The sequence below is a fragment of the Echinops telfairi genome, unplaced genomic scaffold, assembly GCF_000313985.2.
Source record: "Echinops telfairi isolate 266 unplaced genomic scaffold, ASM31398v2 ScPeMD7_443;HRSCAF=831, whole genome shotgun sequence".
NCBI lineage: Eukaryota > Metazoa > Chordata > Mammalia > Afrosoricida > Tenrecidae > Echinops > Echinops telfairi.
In genome coordinates, this window is record NW_022104341.1 from 63,886,719 (window position 1) to 63,914,442 (window position 27,724).

At 41.8% G+C, this 27,724-nt stretch overlaps 1 protein-coding gene across 4 annotated transcripts in view; it reads right to left on the reverse strand.

Moving 5' to 3' along the window:
- PATJ (PATJ crumbs cell polarity complex component) overlaps nt 1-27,724 on the reverse strand; it is a 399,766-nt gene that overhangs the window by 236,619 nt on the left and 135,423 nt on the right. For all 4 annotated transcript variants that reach the window (XM_045291780.1, XM_045291779.1, XM_045291778.1 and 1 more), the window contains exons 21-24: nt 25,277-25,451; nt 9,809-9,880; nt 8,827-9,004; nt 1,769-1,879 (exon numbers count right to left, since the gene is read on the reverse strand). In XM_045291780.1, coding sequence (XP_045147715.1) covers nt 1,769-1,879; nt 8,827-9,004; nt 9,809-9,880; nt 25,277-25,451 — 536 coding nt within the window. The remainder of the gene's footprint in view (nt 1-1,768; nt 1,880-8,826; nt 9,005-9,808; nt 9,881-25,276; nt 25,452-27,724) is intronic.

The following is a 27,724-nucleotide window of genomic DNA, read 5'->3' on the forward strand; positions in this document are numbered from 1 at the left end:
CGGGGAGGGAGGGGGGAAAATGAGCTGACACCAGGGGCTCAAGTGGAAAGCGGGTGTCATAAGAATGATAACTCTACATATGTACTAAAGTGCTGGACACAGATGACATATGTACAGATTGTGATGAGTTCTAGGAGCCCCTAATAAAATGATTATTTTTAAAAAAAAAGTGATGGCCTGAACTACAGTTTCAATATCGCAAAGTTTGAAAGATGGGGGTCCAAAGATGTTCTTCAATTTCAAATTGTATGAAAATGAAAAGGCTTTATTGTGTTCTCCTCCCTCAGTTTGTGTTGATGGTGAAAACGTAATACGAAACATGGACGCCATGATAGCGTCCATTGCTTTGTGTGCATGTGCAAGTTGACACTGGGTAAGGAAGACGGGAAAGAATCCAGGCGTTTGCACCTTGTGGGGCTGTTAAGGAATACAGAAAGTACAGGGCGGCCAAAGCACAGACTGGTCTGTCTCGGAAGAAGTCCAGCTAGAACGCTCCTTAGAGGCCAGGATGGCGAGACGCAGTCTCCTGTACTTTGGACATGTGGTCAGGAGGAGACCAGTCCCTGGACTGGTCATGCTCAGAAAGCAGATCAGAGCAAAGGACGAAGACCCTCAGGGGATGGACTAACACCGCGGCTGCAACAGTGGCTCGAAGGGAACAGATGTGAGGTTGCTGCGGCACCAGGTGGCACCGGGTGGCGTATCCTTCTGTTGTACGCAGGGTCACTACGAGTTGGAATGGACTGGACGAGAACAACAACAAAAGTGCAGCACACTCAATAGAGTGGTTCCCCAAGTGTACGGCTGCACAGGCTACAAGAATGACAAATAGCACAGCCCTGCCCCCGGCCACCCATGGGCCACCAGAGTTATCTGTTTGCTCAGCTTGCCACATAAATGTGGCATTCTGTTTACCACGGCATACAGATGGCTGCAAACCAGGACATTACTGCATTAAAACACAGTTATTTTTAAATGTTCCAAACGCTTATACTGTTCAGAAGTACAGTACCTGTTTGAAACAGCTCTATTCCAGGACACAATGAAGGAAAATAAATAATACTCCCAGTTACAGAACTTAAGGGTGGAGATTCTGCTGCTTATTATAATCCTGCCATTGGCATCTCATTATAGAAGTTCCAATTCCACACCAAATGTGTAAATAATCACAGAAAAAAATTGATTAATCACTACTCTCCTCTCTCATTTTAAATTTCTACCAATGCTTAACATTGCATAGCACCTAAACTCACTGCCACTGGGTCAATTCCCACTTCCACCAACCCAGGAAGCAGGGTAGAACCTCCGCTGTGGGTTTCCATGCCTGTAACTCTTTACTGGAATAGCAAGTCTCATCTTTCTCCTGCAGAGCGACTCGCGATTTCGAACTGCTGACCTTATGGCCAAACCAGAACCACTACCCCATCAGGGCTTACACTTTTACACCAGCCCCTCCTGATGTTAATAAAGCTAGCAACTCGAGAAATAAGGATTCAAAAACGGTCTGTCTGACCTTACAATCTCTCTCTTAAAGCAACACACACTATGTGGACTCAAAGTTCACCAGAAGAATGAAACCTGGCGGACAAGAAGGGGAAATGAAGGGAACACCACTTCAATGTTTCCGAAGCTAACGACTTTTCAAAGTCATAGTACGTATATCACAGTAATGATGAGGACAGGCGGCCGAATACCAAGGAGGCAAACGCTTGGCCCCCATTTAGAGAAAATGGCTTCAAGCGTTTGGCGGATACCAAGCATCACTTACTCTGGGAGTGGGTGACAGGCTCTGGACCACAAACACCACTGGGTTTCCTGCGTTCTTAATGGCCTCCACTGCTTCGCCGTGTGAGGCGTTCTGCAAATCTACCCCCGACACCTGAAACGCAGAAACAATTTCTTTCCATTAGAAAGACCCTCGATACGGCAGGTAAGTTAATTCAGAGTTTCTGTGCGTTATCTAGTGTAACAGCAGTCAAATTCTAGTGAGTTAGACCACCCCTGCGACCGCCTCCCACAAAATGGACACACAAAGAAGTTTGCTGTTGTAGTCGAGTGTGTTTGGGGAAAATAATGTCTCGCTTTCAGAAGTGAAATAAATGCATGCAGTCCCAATAGCCCTAATTTAACATAATTACCCCAAGTAAGTAGCTCAGTCAGTAACGGAAGTTGGGCGTCTGCGCTCCCAAGGTCACGTCTGCCCCTAGTAAAGCCTATAATTCTGAATGGAGGTGGGGGAACTTCTCTAGATTGCTATCTTTTCTCAATTAAGCTGAGAAGCGTGATATGTAAAGCAGAGTGCCCATTATCACCACCGCTTAGTAGCTAAGTATTTCTCAAACTGTTCAGAAAGAGAAGCTGCAAGACAGTAATAGGTTACTTTATACTCAAAGTGTTCTGGGTAAGGATAAACTGACTCCTCATTATAGAAATCTCAGAGAACCAAACTTGTGAGCATCCCTACCCATCTCCGAGAGCATGCAGCGTTTACAAAACAGTCCACAGAGCCTGGCTTTCAAACCCATATGGTAACAAAGCCTGAGTAAAGGGTGTGGAAGTGCATGCTCCATGGATAGGAAAGCCTGTGGATACGGCTTTGTTGTAATGGGAAGAAGGAAAGGGGGAAATAAGTATATGTATGGGGATGGCAATGGGATCCAAGGACGATTTTGTTTTGAAGGTGGAAGCGTTGACAGCATGCACCAATGCTAGAGGGTGGGGAAATGGCTGAAGGAGCAAGAAGGAACAACATCAAGAGCAATACTGTTAGGCTGCCAGGAGGGCATGGTTTCTGCTGCACACGATAGAGAGATGACCAGAGAAAGACACACAAATAAATAGTTCATTTGCTGCTGGTGGAGAGAGATCACTTGCTAAGAAAATATATCTAGAAAGAAGAGTTGGCAGGTAGAAGAAGCAAGGACGCTCTCTCTTGCTGGGCTGCTAACCACAAAGATGGGATTTCAAACTCACCGGCTTCTCTGTGGGAGAAAGAGGATTTCTGTTCCCGTAAGAATTTACAGCTTCGCAAACCCACAGGGGCAGTTCTACACTATCAGGAGTAGGAATCAACTTTATGGCACTGAGGTTGGGTTGTTTTGGGTTTCGGTTTTCCCTTCACAGGACAATAAACCAGGCGTCCTCAAACTACGACGTGTGGGCCACATGCGGCCCACCGAGGACATTTATCCGGCCCGCCAGGTGTTTTTGCCCCATTTGTTTTTTTACTTCAAAATAAGATATGTGCAGTGTGCATAGGAATTTGTTGATAGTTTTTTTTTTTAACTATAGTCTGGCCCTCCAACAGGTCTGAGCGACAGTTTGAGGACCCCTGCAATAAATAAAGGCCCTTGACAGGTTTGGAGTTTTGAAATAGTTGATTATTAAAGAATTAAAGCAAAGCCGATTAAAACTAAAATGAGATATACTCACACACGGACACACTCACTTCGGAATAGAGAAAATACTACCAAGTGGAATGGCTAAAATAAAATAAAGTGGCACCACAAATGTGGGCAAGGCTGTGGAGAGCATGGAGCACTGACGTTGCCAGAGAGAATTTACAATGGTGCCACCACTCAGAAAAACAACATGGCAGTCAAAATATGACCCAGCAATTGCACAGTTAGTCATATATTCAGGAAACCAATCGACTTTCATACAGAATCTGAGACGTTCACAGCTGCATTATTCATCATAGCCAAGAACTGAACATTACGTGAAGTCCTGCCAAGGGAGAGTGATGGTACAAAGTGCAGTGCCTCCATACCATGGGCCAATTCTCAGCAATAAAAAGGAACACATTTTTGAAACACAGCACAATGAAGAACTTCAGGGAAATTAATGTTGACTGTCAATCTCAAGAAGATACATGCTGCATGATTTCATTTCTGTGGAAACTATTACATAATTATTGTGGTATGCGGTGGTGGCTAGGCAATCCTGTTCATGGGGAAACTGCACAGATCTGTGTGGGCACACAGACACACCCACACAAGAGCATGGATACACCTGTGCAGGCAAATAAACACATAGGAGAGCATGTATAGATCTGTGTGGTACACACACATGAGAGCATGTATAGATCTGTGTGGGCACACACACACAAAATAAAGCATGTATAGATCTGTGTGAGCACATATCCATAAAAGAACATATATTCTGTGAGGGCACGCGGACATGCAAACACAAGAGCATGTACACACCTGTGTGGGCAAATACACACAAGAGAGCATGTATCGATCTATATGGGCACACACACATAAAAGAGAACATGTATAGATCTGTGTGGGCACATACACATGAGAGCATGTATAGGTCTGTGTACATACACACACGAGAGCATGTATAGATCTATGTGGTACACGCACATGAGAGCATGTATAGATCTGTGTAGACATACACACACAAGAGCACATATAGATCTGTGTGGGCACACACACGAGAGCATGTATTAATCTGTATGGGCACACACGAGAGAGCATGTATACATCTATGTGGACATACACAAACGAGAGCATGTATACATCTGTGTAGGTACATGCCACGAGAGCACATTTAGATCTGTGTGGATACACACAAGAGCATGTATAGATCTGTGTGGGTACGTGCCATGAGAGCATGTACAGATCTGTGTAGACGCACATACATGAGAGCATGTATAGATCTATGTGGGTATATGCCATGAGAGCACATATAGATCTGTGTGGACATACACATATGAGAGCATGTATAGATCTGTGTGGATATACACACACGAGAGTACATATAGATCTATATGGGTACACATACACAAGAGCATGTATAGTTTTATGTGTACATACACACGAGAGCATGTATTAGACCTGTGTGGGCGCACACACACGGGAGCATGTATAGCTTACGAAATCAGAGTTCAGGTTTATTCGTTGTTTCGGTTTTGCTAGTATCCTAGTTATGTAAGTTATTAACACTGGAGGAGGCTGAGGGAAAGAAACTACACATATCATCTGAACATTTACTTGGAACTTCTTGTGGATGTATGATTTTTTTCAAAATAAAAAGGTAAGAAAAGGACAAAAATAATAATTAAAAAAATTAAATTAAAATATATCAGGAATCATAAGCATCCAATGACTAAGACTTACTAGATGAAAATAAATCGTATATTTTGCTTACAAAATAACACTAGTCAAATAAAATCAAAACAAAATAATAACTTAGCATGTAAACACTATCCAAAAAGAGCAGCTTTGTCACGTTCATATTAATAAGAGAGTTTAAATAAAAAGGCAAGTGTGTTAGACAGAGTTCTCTAGAGAGATAAAACCAAATTGCTGATAATTTAATATATTTATTTATAAAGATAGATATGTAACAAGAAATGAACTGTTGAATCATATACAGATAAATATATAATACAAGAAATAAACAGTTAAATTATAAAGCACTACAAATGGCTCAAGTATAAAGAAAACAGAACCCCCCAATTTTAAGAACCCCCAAAAGATCATATGAAGCTCTCAGTACTTAAACAAAAGTATACAAGGGCTACCCCCCCCAAAAAAACTGGAAATTTTTTCAAAACTATGTACTTAAATTTTGGGTTACAAAATAACCTTATCACCTTCAAAGTACTCTCCACTACACTTAGTACATTTGTCTTATCTGCGATTCTGTTCGTGGAAACATTTTTCAGACTCATGTGTTTGGGTGGCTGATAGCTCCTCCATCGTTCTTTTCTTCACCTCTTCTGTGTCATCAAATCGCTGCCCTTCCATGTCCCTCTTTATTCTTGCAGTCAAAATGCAGTCACACGGAGTGAAGCCAAGTGAGTAAGGTGTGGGGGGCAAGAGAGACATGCTGTTTTTAGCCAAGTCCTGGCACACTGAGATGACTGCCTGAGCAGGTGCATTGTCGTGGTGGCAAAACCAGTCCCCCGTCTGCCACAAGTCAGGCCTGTTTTGCACATGCTGTTACACAATCTTTTCAGAACCTCTAAATAGAAAGCTTCATTAACAGTCTGACCTGGTGGAACGAACTCCAAATGCACTATCCCCCTCTCATCAAAGAAACAAATGAGCACTGTCTTCATCTTTGATTGCACTTGATGAGGTGATTTCACTTGGATGAGGTGATGATGGTGTCTTCCACTGGCTTGATTGTTTGCTTTTGGGGTCGTAAAAATAGCACCATGTCTCATCACCAGTGATGACCTTGGGGGAAAAAGGGCTGGGTCCCTTTGAGCTGTTCTTTCAAAGCACGCTTGTTTCCAGTTGATGCACTTTTCCTGGTCATTCAGAACCTGAGGCACAGGTTTCACAGCGACCCTTCTCATTCCCAAATTAAAATACGCTGGACTGAAGGAGCCATGAAGAGGAGCACTGTTTCTCGTGTCATGTATCTGTCTAGGACAGTACGCAATGTCTGTCCCGGCTGGTTCTCATAAACAACTTCCTTACTGCAAACAATAAGGAGTTCGAGGGGGCAGCTGCAAACAGTGTTTCCCTGGTAGAAATGTAAACAAGTGGTATGGGCTGAGACACGGAACTCACTCTCAAGGCTATGAGAAATTCAAGTGTGGGAATAGCAAACTTATCTGGGAACACTGCCAGTATTTCGTACATAAAAATAAAGCACTGCGGGCTGTGGAGGCTGCTGGCAGTTTGTACCATCTCTGTCTGTGTCTATTTTGCGCTGCAGTCCTGTATTGTCTCTGTGTGTCTATTCGTGTTCCATGTTCATTCTCCCTGCTCAAGAAACCGCAGCATCACGGAACCCAGCTCCAAGATAGTCCAGACAACTTCCCCATCTCTCCAATGGTCCATCGTAGGTCTCCGAGCACAACATTTTCATCCAATTGGGAAGCTGATGGGCGTCCAGAATGAGGTCTGTCATTGTTCAACATTTCACCTTTTTGGAATGAGGAAACCACTCATACACGTGTTTTTCCCATAGCACTATCCTTGTAAGCTGTGTCCACCAGCACAACAGTTTCTGCAGCATTTTTCCTGAGCAGGAAACAAAGCTTCACCATGGCAAGCTGATCTCTTAAATCAGCCATCACAAAAACGGAGGTCCAAGCAAAACTGCTTTCACGAAAAAATTCGCTGTGACTAGATTTATGTGGACACAGACACACACACACACACACACACACACAAACACACACACACACACACACACTTCAAAATGTATCAATTTTTCTTCGGCCTTCCTTACTCAATGTCCAATTGTTGCATGCATGAGGTGAATGAAAATACCCTGGTCTGATCAGACGTACCTCAGTCCTCACAGTCTTTGCTTCCCAACACTTAAAAGAGGTCTGTGCAGCAGATTTGCTCAATGCGGTGCATCATTTGATCTCTTGACTGCTGCTTCCATAAGCACTGACTGTGGATCCAAGCAAGATAAAATCCTGGGCACCTTCAATCTTATCTGTTTATCATGATGTAAACTACTGGTCCAGGTGTGAGCATTTTTATCTCCTTTACATTGAGTTATAACCCAACTGAAGGCTGCAATCAGAGAAGCTGGATTATCTGAAGAAGAACCTGACATCAGGATTGAAGGCAGGCTTGCTTACAGCCAGAGATATGCAGGTGACAACCTTGCTTGCTAATGTGAGGAGGACTTGAAATACTTGCTGTTGAAGATCAAGGATTGCAGCCTTCAATACGGATTACTCTTAGACTAGAAATACGAATAATCCTTTTTAAAAACAAATGAATATATATGTGAGGAACTGTCAAAATTCTCTAATGGCTTCCCAGAGTTCAACCATGGCCTACCACACTTCGCATGTTTCCTCTGCATGACTCCCCATGATTAATCAGACTTCTTATTTCACCATCCCTCTCCTTGGTTTACTCTACACTCTAGTAGCCACTGGTGGAACAGCTCCTTCCCCGTTGGCCTACTAAATCATAGGCCGGTTAGGAGAAAGATGAGGTTTTCTCTTGACTTAAAGATTTACAGCCCAAATGGGGCAGTTCTATCCTATCATACAGGGTCCCTGTGACTCAGAATGAACTTGATGGTAAGAGATATTGTGATGGAACTAGTAACCCTGGACTCCCAACTATCCCTTAAACTCCACCAAGCATGCTCACTCCCTTTTCAGGGCATTTACTGATTAATTCTCTGCCTGGAGCCTTCTTCCCCTGTCTTATTTTTCAACAAGAGCCACCAGATCTGAAAAATCTCTTGATTGCTTATTTGTTTATATTCTATCACCCCCCACTATCATGTACACATTGCAAGGGAAGCGTTTGGGGGCAATTTTCTTCATTGTCCTATGCCAGTGTTAGAGAAATTGCTGTTTGGTATCATTGAGTGAATTCTAACTCACAGCGACCCTATGCACATCAGAAGAAAACACTGCCCAAATGTTGCTATGTTTGAGCTAATTAAGAACTGACAGGAAAAAAATTGAGCCTCAGGTTATAACATTGAAGGATTCTATGGGAAAAATACTGAACCATGTAAGAAGCACCAAAAGAAGATGGAAGGAATGAATACACACTGTCACCTTGCCAATAAAAGAAATGGTCCATATTTAACCGTTTCAAGAGATCAGCCTATCATCAAGAACCAAAGTTATTGAAGAGCAATGTCCCAAGTAAACTTAAGGCATTGGCAAAACACAGGGCTCCAGGAATTGATGAAATGCCAATAGAAAATATTCAGGACATACATGAATATATCTAATGTACGAAACATAACTAAAGTAGACCAGTTGTATTCACATACACCCAGTGCACTGGAGCAAACAGTTCTGCTGAAAAGGTGATTTGACTATATCTCACTGTGCGTAGCAAAGAGAAACAGTATGTCAACATCACTTACCTCGAGTATTTTATCGCCGGTTTTCAGAGCGTTAGCTTTTCCCGCTGGGCTGTCTTCTAAAACTTGTTTGATAAATATACCCTTAAGCTCTTCACCATTCTTGAGACGCTTTATAACCGTTTGTCCACCAACAATACTGATTCCCAGGGAAACGCTGGGTTCTCTGAAAATCTCAACACTAAAAAGACAGAAAAACGTTCATTCACAATCAAGTTAATTTGACTTGGACAGTCACTATAATTATTCAATTTGAAGTATATTCATGTTAGACATGTTTTCTAAATATATTTTATATAGTTGACTCCTGAACAATTTAGGCAACCACAGGACTCTGACCCTTAAGTTCCAGTACAGGTCTGCAGGTGAACCGCAGCCGTGTGCCTCAGGACTCAGACAAGCAAGAGAGCAGCAGAGAGGAAGACTTCTAAGTTTTGATTAAGCACAGCCATGCTGAGTAATTAGAACTAATACATTCACCACGGAAAAGCTGGTCCCAAGCATTCTGTCAATGCAAGCAAGGCACCAACTTGGGCTAACACAAAGGGAGGAGGGTAGAGATAAACTGACAGCAGATGGAAACCAACTTCAACTACTGGATAAGTACATGACTGCATCATTAAGCAATATATAGATTTATTTACTTACTAACTACTGTCAAGTCTGCCCTACCTATCTTGCTTAATGAGGCAGTAATAAACTATATGTTGTATATCAGTTACAACCATAAATGGACATTCTAAATTGCTTATAAACAAATTATTCTCTGAAAGTGTGTGATAAACATTTTCCTAATACTGCTTATTTTGTCTTAGCCAGGACAAAAATCTCTAAATAACACAAAATGAAACAAGGCTCTAAGTCAGCCTATGGGCGATCTATCTCCACAGTCCCTGGACTAGGACTGAGTGACTGATGCGCGAGGAAGTGGAGGACATCCGCTGCCTGTGTTCTCTGACCCAGAACCAGGACCCCATCAACATACATCCGTGGAGGGCCCCAGTGGCTGAAGTTTGGAGTTTCTTCTCCTTCACCTTCTTCTCTCTCAGGTAAGTCACTGTGAAGGGAAAAAAAAGAAACAATCAAAACCCCACTTATATACCGTATATACTTGAGTACAAGGCAACCCGAGTATCGGCCGAGGCACCCAATTTTACCACAGAAACTGCAATTAAAATGTGCTGGAAAACTTGGCTTATACACGAGTATATATGGTAACTTGTATGGCATATTCTTACTATTAAAGGTTCGTGGAAGGTTTAGACATTACCGACTATATATACTTAAATCATGCTTAATTTTAATCACTTTTAATATTTTTTTCAAAAATCACACAGTTAACTGTCCTCATAAACCAGGAATGGATTGCTTTAATGTTTCGCTCAACAAATGTCCACTCAGCAGCAGAAAATCATACTTATTGTACTTTTATTGGTGACCGTGGAATAGCTCTTTTCTAAACGTTGCATTTGGTTTATACAAGCATTTCACACATTTATTTCTCTATGGATACATAAAACATTATAAAACATATCTAGTAAGATTTGATACTGATAGAGCTGCAAAGCGATCTATCCACTATAAAACCAACAGAAAGAGGTGCAATGGCTAAACAGTCAGTGACCACGCTCCATCTAGACTGTTCTCACTCTTACCCAAATAATTCACCTGCGCATCTGTGTCCCATGAATATTTTGTGCACTTACACAGTATGTTACCGTTTAGAAGCTTCCACCTATTTATCTGATCCTCACAACTTCCCACCGACTACCGCCACATTTCCACCCATCAATTTATATTAGGATTGGAATACTACACATCCCTAAAAAACAACGAGGAAACCATGAACTATCTCAACTCGTGGAGGGATCTAGGAGACATTATGCTAAGGGAAGTTAGTCAGGTGCAAAAGAACAACCCCTGCATGCATCCGCTGAGGCAGGAAGCCACAGCAGAACGGGCAGAATCTCAAGGTTGCGGGCCAGCCCGTCTTCTGGGGGGAGACCAGAGAGCCTGGTAAAGAGGCGGACCAGTGCGAATGAACCACGCCATCTGCTGCAGCCAAGGATAGTGTTGGTCTCTTAACCAGAGGATTCCTCACAACAGTGGGGATCAAATGGACAGGGGAGAGTGGGGGTTTCTGTCCGCTGAGGCGCAGCCACGTGGACCTGGGGTGAGGTCCCATGGAGAGGGAGGTGGCCATGTCAGAGGGATGAGGCAGCACGGGAGAACAAGGAGGGGGAATGGTCAGGTCTGGGGAAAGACAGATGCAAGTCTGTTGAGAAGAGGGAGAACTGACCGCCACGTGGGGTGAGGAGAGACTGAGAATGATTTGGTGAACATTAGGGGGAGAGGGTCACTCATTAGTGGCATGCAGTGGGTGGGCAGAATTGCTCTAGGGTGTCTGGGGGTATCCAGGGAACCCAGGCCGGGTGCCATGGAATGCTGGGGCACTGAATCTTGAATCTTCAGGGCATGTGGCATGCCCCAGAGACTGCACTGGTGAGATCCCATGAGAGAACTACACTGGGTGAACTGGACTCACCTCAGACACACTAGTAACCTGAGGACTTAAGCTAGAACATACATGGTGTCTGAGGAAGAAGAGCGGTGTACTGTTGGTTGGCAAACAAGGTCTTACTAGATCAATGCCGTATATGTTGTATTAAGAAACGTATTAGTCCAGCAATCCTGTGACAGTCATTCTATTATATTTTGCTTATGCTTTGTGCTAGGCTGGGTACACTAGAGAAACAAATCCAAGGAGACACTCATATGTGTACAAGAAAGAGCTTTTGAATTTTGTCTATTGAAGAGCAACTGAATTTGAGAAAATATCCCAGCCCAGTCCAGATCAAGTGCATAAGTCTGATATTAGCCCATATGTCTGATACCAATCTATAAAGTCCTCTTCAGACTCATGGAACACATGCAACGATGCCAAATGCAGGAAGATCACAGGCTAGTGGGTGAAAAGTCTTGTGGATCCAGTGGCGATGTAAGCATCTCAGCGCTGGCAGGGGTCTCCACGTGGATCCTCCAGCTCCAGGCCTCTAACATAGCTCCATGTGTCTTGTCATCAGGAATACCAATCAGAGAATCTTTGTGTCCCACCTCCAGCAAGCTGTTTGTCTCCGTTGCGCCTCCAAATGAGTTCATCAAGCTGCAACCTGATTGACAGGCTAAACTCCACCCCTTCACTCTTAATAGTCTCAAATTGACACCATATGCTTGATCATTATGGTGTATCTCAAAGGTGTGTCACTTTTTAGTCACCCTCTTAAAGCTGTGTTCTTTCTCTTGTTTTTCAATAAATGAAAGCCAAGGATGTTGAGCATCTAGGGAAAGCAAATATAACAAGGGTTTTGGAGGGAGGGGGCTATAGAGGTCATAAGAGGGAGATGATGTCAAGAAGTCAGGAAGGAAAAGTATATGTTTGGAGACCGATTATGGAAGCAATTGTACAATTCTGTTTGATATGATTGAACTATGGAATGATATGACATATGTATTAACTCCCAAGTTACAGCAAATTGAAAAAAAAATAGCATAGATCCAGGAATGGGTTTTGGGCTTGCACTAAAGCATAGCTTCAACTTAAGAACAATTAGTTCTTACATCACAGCCCCACTCGATACTCACCCCCAGGAAGGGAACACAGAAGATATAGCAAACTGTGGCAAAGAGTTTAGATGGTGCCCGGATATCAGATAAAATAGTGCCGGGGGTCTTAAAGGATTGTTTCCAAAGCAGCAGCCAACTAAGTGAGACGTCAACTAAGTCCACAGGGAAGAAGCACACCTCATCAGTCACCAAAGGACTAGAGTCCATACAATCTGAAGTTGAAGGAGGGATCAGCGTCAGAGCATAAATGGTTGAGAATCCGGTGTGCAGAACGCAATGGATGATGGCGGGAGGCCAAGACTCATTTATGGAACTACCGAGGAAATAAGTCTCCAGAAAACTTCCCCCGTCTAAAAGCGAGGGGAGGAAACTGGTCACTAAACAGAGTGCTTGGGAGAGAGGAGTATAGAAGATCAAAGGCATAAATTTAACCTGAACAGTTAAAACTTTGAGTAGATTCCTCCCTATGATGCAGGTTGGACCTCATCTGCTTTCCAAAATGTTCTGTATTTTGGTTTGTATTATTTTGTTAGGCTTGTGCTTGCTCATAGTAGAGTGTGTCTCAGACGTGTAATGCTAATGGACATCATCCTCTTGATACTCGGTTATATAGGCTTTTCCCAGGATTGATGAAAGTAGGGGTGCGCAGAGGGGAGGGGTAAACAGGAGATAATGTCAATGAGTCCATGTAGAAAAAATGTTTGGAAACTGTGGTAGCAATTATATATTGTACTTGACATGATTGAAATATGGAATGATCTAGGCATTAAAAAATGATATTAAGATGAAAATGCTTAACCACAAACATAAAATGCTGAATTATATCATAGTGGCGCTAATGTTGCCTTGCTAACTGACAGGTTGGTGGTTCAACCCCAACAGATGCTGTGGCTGGAATACAAGGCTATAGGTTCCTACAAAATGTCTAGCCTTGGAACCTTTAGATAGGGTAGAGATGACTCAGAACGAACGTGATGGCAGTGGGTCGGGTTTGGGTTTTAAGAGTAATGCTATCTAATGGGGCAGAAGAATTAGCATATAACTTGCAGCATGAAACAGGTATGTGACTTTAGCCGAGTGTTTCCCAAAGTGGAGATACTGCCCCCTAGTGGATGTTGAAATGATTTTTTTGGGAGGGGAGGGGAGCATCACTTTAAAAAACAGATGCTTCACTTTATCCTGGATTATGAGCTACAGTGCAAACATTTTTAATTGACGGGAGTGCTGAGTAATTTTTTTTCCTGAAAAGGGGGTAGTAAGCCAAATAATTTGGCAACCTGTGCTTTGGATCATCAAATAATATAGTATCCCCGAAATTGGGAAATGCTTCACTGTACATAAAAATGAAAAGGAGCCCGGGTGGCATAGTGGTTATGCGCTGGACTGCTAACCACAAGGTCAACAGTTCTAAACTAGCAGCCACTCCAAAGCAGAAAGACAGGGCTTTCTACTCCCATAGAGTGACAGTCCCGGAAACTCAGGGAGCAGTTCTACTACCCTGTCCTCCGGGTCACTCAGAGTCAGCATCGACTCCAGGGCACTGAGTTTTCACTGACTTACATGGAGCTCGGTGGAACTGTTGGGTAGGAATTGAATTGCTAACCAAAAGGTCAGTGTTTCAAACCTACCTGTTTATGTAAACAATTACAGCCTCTGAAACCCTATACAGAGTCGCTATTACCGACTTGAAGGCAATGGGTTTGGCTCAGTTTTATGCAAAAAACTGGAAGAAGGGCAGCCAGAATGCTCCTGAGATGCAAGAATGGGGAAACTTTGGACACATGCACTTTGGACATGTTATCAAGAGACACAGTCCCTGGAAAAGGACACCATGTTTGGTCAAGTGGAAGGTTAGTGGAAAAGAGCTTCAAAAGATGGATTGACATCGTGGCTGCAACAATGAGCCCAAGCATAACAGGCCTATTATGTGAGGATGGTACCGCTTAGGGCAGAGTTTCATTCTGCTGTACAGGTCAGGACCAATTTGATGGCATCTAACAACAAGATTTTTAAAATGTAAGCACTACCTGCTCTTCTATTTAATCTTCACAGAAATCCCATTAAGTGTGTTAGGCCGGGTTGACTAGAGAAACAAATCCAGGGACATTCATGTGTGTATAAGAAAGAGCTTTATATACAAGAGCAATCGTATATTGAGAAAACATCTCAGCCCAGTCCAGATCAAGTCCATAAGTCTGGTATTAGCCTATATGTCTGACACTAGCCCATAAATTCCTCTCCAACTCACGCAGCACATGCAATGATCCTGAAGGCAGGAAGATCACAGGCCTGCAAGTGGAAAGTCTTGTGGATCCAGTGGAGGAGGAAGCATCTTCAGGGCTCTGGCTGCCAACAGTGTGACTCCATGTGGCTTGTCAACAGGAATGTGAAATAAAGTATGTGTTCTGCCTCCAGGAGGAAGAGAAGAAGTCCCAGAATGCTCATGAGAATGCCACGCCCACCAGGAGGGATCACTAGGCTCTAACCTGATTGACAGGCTAGACTCCACCCCTTCATTCTTATTGATCAAGTTGACATGAAACGTGTTCAACTATAACAGTAAGCATAGAAGTCAAATAGAGATTTCAAAAAGTCTGTGGAAAAATTCCAGTATCTAATTTTATTTTCCCAAACCCTTTTGAAGCCCCTACAATCCAACATTATTATTAACATTTAAGGAGTTAAGACTCAGACGAGATCCAGACACACCACACAGCCTCACCACATGTATACAAAATTGTGCTTCAGCACCGAGTTTCAGTGTTCTGTTTTCTCTGAACTTTCAAAAAAAGCACTATTAAGAAAAAAACAAAAACAAAAACAGCAAGACTACATCTCCAAGTTTCTTTACAAACTTTCTAGGATAAGATGGTGTTAAGGAAATATGAAACTGTGAAGGGATTAAAAAAAACCCTGAAAAGATCTAGACCAGGGGTGTTCAATGCATCGACTGCGATCTACTAGTCAATCGCAAATGTAATGTGGGTAGATCACATAGCATTAAAAAAAATAGAGGTAAGCCTATCACCAATCCCGCCACTTAATTGATATACAGCTCAGCCAATCAGATGCAATCTTCGGTGTCAAACGCATGTGCAAACAACTGTGCTAAGTGCAGCAAAACTGACAAGCTAAGTTATCGGCAATTTTTACACCTTCGTTTTTTTCTCTTAAATTTAAGAAAGGGTATCAAAATGAGTTGGGGAGCTGGGTCAAGTAAGACAAAAACGTGTCACTTTCCTACGGAATGGGAGATTTTGACACCACAAGCTGACATTCAGATGACGTCCAGAGCGCAGGAACAGTTCTGGAACTTACTCGCAGAGGGGAAGTACCCAAACATGAGACAATGTGCTACCTCCTTGCCTGCATTATTCGGCTCTACTTATTTATGTGAGTCAGCCTTTTCCCACATAAAGATCATTAAGTCCAAGTACCGTTCCACCAGGACTGATGATCATTTGGAAGCGTGCTTGAGGCTGGCTGTCAGCAACTACTGTCTGGACTATGCATGCCTGGCTCATTCCATTCAGTGCAAGTCATCAGAGTAAACTCGGGCAAGGACAAAAAATGTACATAGCTAATTGTGTTGTGCAATATGAACTCATGCAGTTATGCAAGGTACATACACATACATTGTACATATAAAGAATTCTCAATGCATTTATGAATAAATGTAATAAATAAAAATAAACATATGTTTTGCATTTTTGCAGTTGGTAGATCATTTTGACTTGATAATGTTATAAGTAGCTCACATACTGAAAAAATGTGGGCACCCCTGATCTAGACAATTCAAAGATCAGGGAAGAAATTGGTATCATTAACATTTCACTCACTACCAGGTGGTTTTATATATTTTTAAATTAAATACTTTTATTGGAGGCTCTTACATCTCTTATCACAATCCATACATTCATCCATTGTGTCAAGCACATTTGTACATATGCTGCCATCATCATTTTCAAAGCATTTTACTTCTACTTGAGCCTTTGAATATCAGCTCATTCTTTTCCCCTCCCTCCCCCATCCTCCTTCATGAACGCTTGATAAATTATAGATTATTTTCATATATTACATCATCCTCTGTCACCCTTCACCCACTCTTCTGGCCGTTCATCCCCTTGGAGGGGGTTATACGTTGCTCCTTGTGATTGATTCTCCTTTTCTCCCCCCACCTTCCTCTTATCCTCCTGGATCTGAGGGGGTTTATCTATCCTGGATTCCCTGTGTTGAGGGCTCTTATCCATAGCAGTGTGCATGCTCTGGTCTAATCTGATTTGTGAGGTAGAATTGAGGTCATGATAGTGGAGGGGAAGGAAGCACCAAAGAACTAGAGGAAAGTTGTGTGTTTCACCGGTGTTATACTGCACCCCGACTGGCCCGTCTCTTCCTTGTGACCCTTCTGTGAGGGGATGTCCAGTTGTTTACTGATGGGCTTTGGGTCTCCACTATCCCCACCCCCTCCAGTATTTTGTTCGTACATATTTAACTGGAACCTATGTTTCTAGGGGATGCTCATATGTCATTTGCATTTGTATTGTACTTCATAATTTTCAGAGAGGCTGAAACACCACCCCACCCCACCCCCAGAAGAATGCACTTCAGAGGACAGCATTGAAGCTACAGCGTGGGGAGAGCAGCACGTCTGATTAGAGCGCACAGGAGAAACGAAGAGGGAGGAGAGTGAGGGGAACTCATCCTGTCACAGCAAACCCCAAGGAGGATATTCCTGTTCAGAGCAGACAATGCAGAGAGGGGACCATAAGGCTGGCCCCACCATGAGACAAGATGTCCCTCAATGAACCATAGTGCTATGGGGGACAACACTGGAGACACAGTGTGGGAACTGTGCCCAATCTGACCCCATCACACTGGGGCGAACCATCAAGCGCATGCAACAGAGCAGCAAGGGGAGCAAAGTAATGAAATCCCCGGGGAATACCAAAAACAGACTTTGGAGATAGTTTGGCACCCCACGAGATTCAACTGGAAGACACTCGTAAAGGCCAACAAACAGACCTTGAACTATTTATAAGCTTTTTTATTTTTGTCAGTGGCTTTCTTTTTGTTGTTGTGATTGTTTTGTTGGTTTGGACTTCCTTTTTTGTTTTGTTTGGCTTTGTCTCGTTTTGGCGCTTATTAATGTCTCTCTCTGCATGTCTATCTAGATAAGATAGGCAGGATAAACAATTGGGAGATGAAAAGACCGGGACTGATGGTTCCTGGGGTGATACAGGAGAAGGGGATGTGGGAGAAAGGAAGTGGGTGGGGGAAATCAACCCAGGGACAGGGAACAAGTGAACTAGAATCAATGGAGAGAAGCGTGTAGGGTTCCTAGTGGGGGCTTAATCAAGGGCAATGTAGCAGTAAGGGATTACTAAACCCGAAGGAAGGCCGAACATGATGGTGGGACAAGAAGAAAGTAAAAGGAAATAGTGGAAAGAACCAGGAGGCAAAGGACATTTATAGAGGCCTAAATACAGGCATGTACATATATAACTATATATATAACGAGAGGGGAATAGATGTATGTACTTATATCTATATGTGAAGAATTAAGGTTGCAGATGTACATTGGGCCTCGACTCAAGTACATTCTCAACACAAGAACACTTTGTTCTAATAACCCGGCACTCTGTGATGCTCGCCTTCCCGACACCATCACTGAAGGCAAACGTGTGCATAAGCAAATGTGGTGAAGAAAGCTGATGGTGCCCGGCTATCAAAAGATATAGCGTCTGGGGTCTTAAAGGCTTGAAGATAAACAAAGCGGCCATCTAGCTGAGAAGCAACAAAGCCCACATGGAAGAAGCACACCAGCCTGTGTGATCATGAGGTGTCAATGGGATCAGGGACCAGGCATCTAAGACCCAGAACAAAATCATACCCAAGGTGGTTTCATATTTTAACTGGTCTAATTTGTTTTTGTTTTCACTAAGAGCACCACAGTATTCATGAAAAAACAATTTGGCAGGCAACTGTTGGTTATTTATCTATTGTCCTTTCTCCTCTTCTTCATTACAATGCCTTTTTAGTTCCAAATGGCAGCACACCAAACTTTGTTTTGAAAAAGAATACATTTTCTGGAGTATCTTTGGACTAAGGTAACGGAATACTACAGTTCTGGACCATAAGGAAACAAATATCCCTGAATTACGGACGTGTCCAGGAACACACATTGAATGGAGGTAGATTATGGTGACATGACCCTTATGCTCTGTGCCACTGCCTTGATTAACCCTAGAATGCCTAACTGGGGAAGCTCCCATCATAAAATCATAAATAAACCTTGAGGTCTAAATCCACATGTTAAGTAGCAAGAGCAGAGCAGAAGGTATCAAGAATCCTGATTACAGCAGCACCATGCTATTCCCAGACTTCTGTCCCGAAGGCTTTTTGCATGGGAAAAAAGTAAGCCTCCACTTGGCTACGTGAAGTGGACTTTCTGCATGAAAGGAGCTGACTGCAATCCTTAAATGACATGCCCATGATCCCACCAATTGAAGTAGCCAGCCTTCACGTTTTCCTGTTAGTTCATCCTTCTTTGTGCATGTGCATACACACATATCCATTGAACAGCTGTAATCATAGCACAAACTTAACCTACGCACTGCTAAAGAGAATGAAAAGATATATGACGTGGCATTTAAATGAGGCTTAACCAATATTCATTTCCTTTCTAATTTCTCTGACTTGAAGTTATATTAATATTTTTCTACAAATCATCAATCTTTACAATTAATGAATACTTGCAACATAGTTGAGTTATCATGAACCACACTTAAAAATTATCAGGCTTTTGGTGTGTGTTTTTCTTTTTGGTATATCTGACTATTAGTAATGGTACACATATAAAAATATGAGTTTTATGTGTAATGTTTCCAAGCACCACAGACCTATAACAATACTGCTCACACACAATAATAAAAATGTAAACATAAAAAGCATTGCTCCATTCACATCAGAACTGCCTACAACAGAGTTGTCAGAATGGAAACCTGTCATGAGTCAGATACTAGTTGTATTTTTTATTTAACAGAATCAATCTTAATACTCCTATTATTGGAATGATTTATCTGCTATTCAGGGTATAGAGCATTAAGATTCTATCTTGCTTTCTGGAAAAGTGACATTACCTCAAGGACTCTCTTCTTGCCCTGCTACTGCATCTAAAGTTCTCCCTAACATAGGGAATAATGGGGCTGTGACAGAGCATTGGAAATGAACCAACTCTGAAGCTTCCCTCCTCTCCATTCCACTGCTGGATACTGAATCATGATAAGCAGGGAAGGAAAAGGCTCACGTCTCTTTAAAAAGACTTTTGCACATTTATATTTATTACATATAAAAATTAAGTCCTTAAATTGAAAAAAAAGGAATTAAATGCTTCAGTTAAAAAAACAAACAAAGAAGGAGCAAAAAATAAACTACATGAGTGTTAGTACGAGACTCTTTTGTTTTCATATTTTATAAACTTAAATCTTCCTAGCCTGCGGGTTCTTTCACACACTGTAAAGGAAAACAAGCAAGCACTATTTAGAATATGGAAGGGGAGTCCAACTGGCAAAGTGGCTGTCATTGTAACTAAAAGCTGGTGGCTCGCACCCCTTCAGAGGTGCTCCGGAAAAAAGGCCTGGCAGCCTGATTCTGAGCAGCCACAGCCTTGTCTGCAACACACGGAGGTGCAGTGCATTGGAATTGCTTTGACCGCAACTGGGTTAGTGTTTGGGCAGGAATATGGAAAACAGATTTTTCTTTAATAAAGTGTGTAACCAAAGGATGATTCTTCTCTTTGAAGAAGCTCACTCACTTTGTCATAGCATATTATCATTTTCAGCTAGGTGACATATCCCTATTCTATGCAGATTGTTTCATTCTGAAATATACAGAACTTGTGATAGCTTATACAGAGAGGGTGATTACTTTTGGAAATACAGTTATAGGTGATAAGTTACCTATACCAACTACTACAGTCACACTACACTGATGAATGCATCCACCGTAAAAACAAGCATTCCAGCCTCTCACCTCCAACGGTACAACCTTATAGCTGCCCTATGCCTTAAAAAACAAACAAAAACCCTTTAATTGTGAATTAGGTGAAGGTTTACAGAGATCAAGAGTACACTTAAATGCGCACTGAACTTTCCAATGTCTTACACTGTTACCATAATTTTTGCCCATTTCCCGTATGTTGTCTTCTCTTTCACCAAATTAACTCGTCTATTGCTTCTCCTTTCTTGTTTCCCTCCCGACTCTGATAACCTTCTAAGTCTGTTGTTTTCAGCGTAGAAACCTTTTCTTAACTTTTTATAATCGTGGGTTCATGCATTTGTCCGTTTTCACTTGGTTACTTTCACTCAGCATGGTATCCTCCTTGCTGATGAGGACTTTCCTATCATAAGATCCTTCCCATATACATCGTACTTCTTTAATGCTGTGTAGTACTAAAGTAACAAAGTTGACGTATCCAGCCATTTTCCCATCGGTGGGTGATTATCAGTGCTGTGGTGAACACGAGCGCACTATCCGGGCTCTTCTTTCTCTAGGATACACATCAAGAAGAAGAACTGCGGTCATATGGATGGAGTGTCTATTCCCGATGATCTGAGGACGCACCATCTTGCTGTCCACGGCACGTGCAGCGTTTTACCAGCAGTGCAGGAGGGTCCCAGTCTCTCCATGTTCTCTCCGGCATGTGTTGTTTTAAACTTTGCCATCAATGCTGGGGTGAGTTCATATCACATTGCCGTTTTCATTTGCATCTTTTGAAATGGCTAATGGTCATTAGCATTTCTAAATGCCATCTTTGGTGAGTGGTCTGTTCATGTCCACTGCCCATTCTAAGATTAGGTGGGTTTACTTTTTCTTATTGAGATGTTAGCGTCTCCGACAGATGTAAATATAGTCCCTTGCCTGCTGCGTCATTGCCTATTTCTTTCCCTCCTAGTCTGTGGGTTCTCTTTTTAGTCTTTGGTAATTTTTTCAAATGCAAATAAGTGTCCAATTCTTAGGAGGTGCCTGTCATCTATTTTGTCTACTATTGCTAGTGTTTTTCAATATGTGTGTATTATGGTCCTTACGTTTGTCCACAATTTTTCATTAATGATCTTTATAGTTCTAAATTTTGCATTAATAACTCTGATACATCCTGGCTTCGTTTTGTACATTGGGTGAGAGATAGGTCTTGTTTCAGTCTTGGACATATAAAAATCTGGTTTTCCAAGCACTATTTGTTGAAAAGTTTGGTTTTGAAGGCATAGTTACAGGAAAAAATTAGACATCACCTTATGTTAACGTTTAGAATGACACAGATACTGTACTGAGTGAAAGAAGCCAGACACAAAAGTGCAGACGGTACAATACCATTTATCTGAGTTCAAGAACAGGAAAAACAAATTGACACTGTTAGATGTCAGATTAATGACACCCAGAGTGACAAGCTGCAAAGGGGGAGGGATGATGCTTCTGGGGTGATGAAAATGTTTTAGAATTTGATTGGGGTGTTGTGTCCACATTTATCAAAACCAAGCAGACTGTACCTTAAAGCTTGCTCATTTTACTATCTATAAAGTATGCCTTAGTAAAGTGGAGGTCTAACACGTGTATAAAAGAGTTTTGTTAAGAAACAAAAATTCAAGACATAAAAGGTAAAGTGCTCCCTCAGGGTCAACTTTGAAAATGAAAAGGACATGATTAACTGACTGCTCAAATGGAATTTCTTTCCAGGAGCCAGGTGACCAGTTCATGTGTCAAAAAGGGCAGGATTCAGGAAAACAGGCCATTCTAGAAGAAGGGGGAGAAAGGGCCTTACCCTTGGGGTAGTGATCGAGGTTTCAAATTCCCTGACCTACTTGCCGGCACTGGTTTGACACGTCCTCATATTTATGGTCCTATCATTTGCACATAAATATTCAAATTGTGGCCTGAATTCACTAAGATCTTTTATCTTTCCACATGATGTAAAACATACAATTACTTTCCTTTTGGCTTTCTGACAGCCTGGATTAGTAACTGGAGATCTAATTCTATTTCCAAAAGCATCAGCGTGCAGCTCCTTGGACGTCTACCCGCGTTTTCCACATTTGTTTTCACCTGCAGCATGAACTGCAGCTGAAACAGCATTGTAAAACTGGCAAGTGTCCCCGAGATTTGAGGTCCAAACCTCCCTGGCAATCCCACCTGCTTCCTTCAAACGGGAATACTCCAGAGGAGCTCGCTCTCAAATGCACCTAATAATTTTCTCCCTCTCATCCACAGTCTCTTTCGAAGGTCCTGATTTTTGTCTGTTTACATCAAGGGTAAATTGAAGGACGGGGCTTTCTACTCCCATAAACAGGTACAGACTGGGAAACTGCCATGGGCACTTCTGCTCTGTCCTGCAGGGTGGCTATGCGTCGACTTCAACCAGATGGCAGTACATTTGTTTGTTGTTCTTTTGTTGTTTGGCCATCCAAGCTAAACCTTTGAGGTATCCGTGATGAGTGTAAAATATAACGGGAACTCACTGAATCCTTGTGACGAACATGGCAAGTTAGCATCAACCCCACTTAAAACGAGAGAGAAAAACGAGGCTCAATGAAATCAAGTGGCAGTAAAGACACACAGTAAAACAGATGCTGTGGTTGAAACTGCATCTCCTGACCTCGGTTTTGCATTGTTATTCTAAATCTTTCAACTGTCAATACCACACACAAGAGTGTCTTGGGTTTTGGTTTTGTTTAATTTTAAGGGAGGTTTCTCATTAGGAAAGTTATTTGACTACATAAAGGGTCATAATGCTCCCAATGCTCCCATTTCTAGGCACCTCTCCTAAGGAAACAAATCCGCTGCTTGTTTAACACTGTGCAGTCCAGGGGGGGAGGCTGCCTGGGGCAGTCCAGGATTATCTGTAAGCATGTGCTTTTCACACCAGGACACCAGGGTTGTATGCACCTCCCTCCTGCAAAGTGGCCCCTTGAATTAGACACCAGATTGAATTAGACACCAGATTCCTCCAAGGAGCAGGACCCATCTGTCTTTCTTTTCTACTCCAAGATGAGCTAGCCGGAAACACAAAGTACAATGTTTCATGAAGTTTCTACTTAAAACTATGGGCAATGATGACAGTTTCTTGAACTAAAGTATACATCCTTTTAGACACTTCATGTATCAACACAAAGTCATTCTTGGGCGAACAGTCTTAAGAAAACATTAGGGCCAATGAATCCCACCTCGCATCTCTCATCCCTGTTACGCCTTGCAATGCTATGGAGCTCTTCCTCCACTCCCAGTCTCCGAGTCTCAGGAAGCTACCACACACTGGTGTATCCTTCTGAAGTGCTTAAAGGCCTGCTCCACCCTACCACCCATCACACTCCTTGGGATCTCCTTACATGGTAAACAAACTACTCCCTATCTTAACCTCTTTTTGAATGGGCTCTCTTTCCTTCTCAATAGCTTTTGGTTTTCTACCAAGAACATCGCATTTAAGTAGGTGTTGTTCATTCTTTCACCCCCTGAGGGAGAGCTAGAGAAAGGGGAGTCAGGATTTTTCTAGTTCTTGCCAGAATGCTCCTTGGAAGTGAGGAGTGAGAGACCTTGGCTCACAACCTTTGGTCATGTTACCAGAAGGGACCAGGCTCTGGAAAACGGCATTGCACCTGGGAGAAAGTCTGCCCAAATAAAAGAGTAATACCTTTGACAAGATGGGCAGACAGTGACCACAACAAGGTTTCCAAACATAACAACAATTGTGAGGAGGGTGTTTTGTTCTGTGGTACCCAGGATCACTATGAGTCCACAGCACCTAACGACAACAACATTGTTCTAAATGCTCTCCCACCACCAGACCATTCTTCTTCGACCGGTATTTTAAAGCCAATCTCTACCCCACACCTCACCTCTTAATCTAACCTGCACTTAACTAGCAAATGACCTTTCAATCAAATGAAGTGGTAGGTGGACATGAAGGTCATTGAACAAGAATTCCAGACCCTAAGCTACTGGAAAAAGAAAAGGGGGCAGGGGGAGTGTCATCTGTACCCTTTCTTTCAGCCTTGAACCCTTGGATGAGCTTCCTCCTCTTAACTGCTCAGTGGCTAATTGTACTCAAAGGGTAGTGCCCTCTACCACTCCATCATCTCCAGGGACTACTTTTAATCATCGCATTTCATGTGTAAATGTGTGTGTGTGTGTGTGTGTACACATATATACATTTGTCTATTTGTTTATCTATTTATATATATATCTAGTGTGTATATTTTATATATATATATATATATTTGTGCTTCCAATTATCCATGTCAAAATACATCTCAAGGTTGCCTTCAACACTGGACTCTATTTCATTCCATTATCCTACAGCCACTGCAACCCTTAACATGTCCAAAACAGCAATCACAATTTTCGATCCCAAACTACTTATGCAACTTATTATGTGATGTTGAACAACTAATAGTGACAGTCATACATCTAGTTTACCAAGCCAGAGACACAAATAATTTTTAACTATTCCTTCTCACCCAGCTTCTAATCAGAGATTCTCTCCACATCTAATCGCCTCTCTCAATCTAATCATTTAATATAGAGTCTAATTCTCAAATCTCTGCCAATGTTTTTACCCCCAAATACTGCTTACCTTGTTTGTTACAATAAACTCTTCACAACCTTATTCTCTGAGAAAATACTTTTTATAATCCATTTTGCACATATAAAACTGTTCAAACACTATAATCCGGGGCACGTGAGATAAGCACAGTAATTGTCTAGTACAGATGTTTAAAAACTTTCTCCGATGTCCCAGAACAATCACGCAATCATGAAAACAGAGGGGATGATATCATACCATGCACTGGTGGCGTATCTTGCAGACAGCATTCCTGGGTGTGCTGAGACTTTTGAAACCACTTGTGTCCTGGGGAGTTGATATAAAGGCAATTCTTCTGGATCCCTTCTTTGAGCCACAGCAGGAAGGTCAACAAGCAAGCTGGGCCCTTGAATAGCATCTGGAATCATCACATCTGGAGAACAAACCCAGATGACAGTGACTACAGGAAGCATTCTTTCAAGCATCATTCATTCAATGTATAGTTACGTGCACTTCCTTTGGGAAGGCACAGTGCCAGGTGGGAGATGGATTATATTAAACAGGCAAGATATTTACTGTTAGATGATAAGTGAAATGGTGAAAATTACAGCAGGGTGGACGGGCAGGAATGCCAGTGGAGGAGGGGGCAATTTGAAGTAGGCCCCTACTAAAATGATGGCATTTTGAGCAATATCAATGTTTTATTGGGGAAAAAGCACACATAACAGTAGAGTCCTGATCTTTTTGTAAATTCTCATCTTCCTTTGTCAATTGAGGTAAAAATAAGAATAATACCAGGCAAATAACAACTATAATTAAATAAAAACACCATTATTTTAAAAAAAGTTTTTACTTAGAAATTACAAAATTATTTTTCTGATACTCCATTTAAACTTCATATAAACCATTCAGTTAGAATGAAATGATGCTACCAACCATAGTTTATTGATAAGGAAACTCGGGTTAAGTAACTTGTCAATTTTTACGCAGCAAATAAGAAATACAGATTGCCATTATTTATTTAAATACCCATGTATATTTCCAGCTAAACTTGTGCTATAGTCTTATTCATTTTGACTCCTACTCTGGAAGGTTCACACTATAAGCCTTAACAGCAATGGTAATAACAATGACAATGGGTAAAAACAATGACAACGGTATCAATCAATTTTAAAATCTATTTGTTATATTCTTCTCCAGTTGCCATATCTGGGAATCATCATTAATTGGAAGGAAAACATGGACGCTATTATTTTCTCCTTATATATTTTGAAAACAAGACGACTCTTCTATCTTCACAATGATAGATCATTTCCTGATACTTAAGCGTTAGAAAACTTCACATTTCCCTGCTTTCTTCCTGGTTGTTTTGTGTCCCAAAAATGCTTAATCAAAAAGTCCTTTTTTCTGACCCAGCAAAGTCCACTTCCATCCCTTCTACTGCCAACTTACCTGCCACCGTATCTTACACCTTACTATGTTCTCTCAAGAACCTATATTTTTCCATGTATTATTGTAACTATGACATAATAGTAACTGGCGACATAGTAGGTTATGCTTGGGGCTGCTAAATGCAAGGTCAGCAGTTCAAATCCACCAACTACTCCATGGGAGACAGATAACACTTTCTACTCCTATGAAGAATTACACTGTCAGTAATCCACAGGGGCAGTTCTACTCTGTCTTATAGGGTCTCTATGAGTTGAATCGACTTCATGGCAGTGAGCTGTTTTATTTGTTTTTGTAGCTATTCCATCACTGTCTTAGATGAGCTCATTCAGAGTGAGAATTATGTCTGCCTCAACTTTGTGCTGTGACCGTATGGAGCATTGTAGGGGTGGAGAAGGGAGAAGGGGGATCAGAGTTTCTATATACTTTTTGTATTTTTTAAATGTTATAATGACCATTTACTGCTTATATAATAAAATCTAATATGCACCTTTTAAACAAATGGTACAAAGCTCCAAAACCCTACTCTGTCACTACCATAAAGTCAACTCCAAGACTCATTGCGACAGCTATCATGAGGCAAACATTTTTGATGATAATGTAGATAAGAAGTTGTACATACTGATGGAGGCAGCTTGAACACAAGACTTCTAGATCTTCCAATGTAAAACACAGAACTGGACAAGATTTTCATCGCTGCCTCTCAAAGGTACAGCCTACTTTGTAATTTATTAACTTTGTTCTAGTCAATTATAATATTCCCATTTTAGGTCCCTTAACAGCTGTGATTATGAGAATAATAGCTCTTTAAAATGTCTATGATTTAATTACTTTGGACCTAAAAATGCTTCCTTATCTGATAACAGAGACTCTGTAGATGTGACAATAAAAAAACAAAAGATTATCTGAGTGGCTTACACATATCATAGGAGCCCTGGGGGTATGCATGGTGGTTATGTACTGGGCTTCGATCCACTAGGTCAACAGTTCAAAAACCACCAGCCGCTCCCCAGGAGAAATATGGGGCTTTCTGAGCTGGGAGGCAAAGGGAATTTATAGAGGTCTAGATAAAGACATGTACATATGCAAATATATTTATATATGAGGATGGGGAAATAGATCTATGTGCATATATTTATAGGGTTAGTATTAAGGTAGCAGAAGGACATGGAGCCTCCACTCAAGAACTCCCTCAAAGCAAGAATACTTTCTTATATTAAATTGGCATTCTATGATATTCACCTTTCTGACACAACC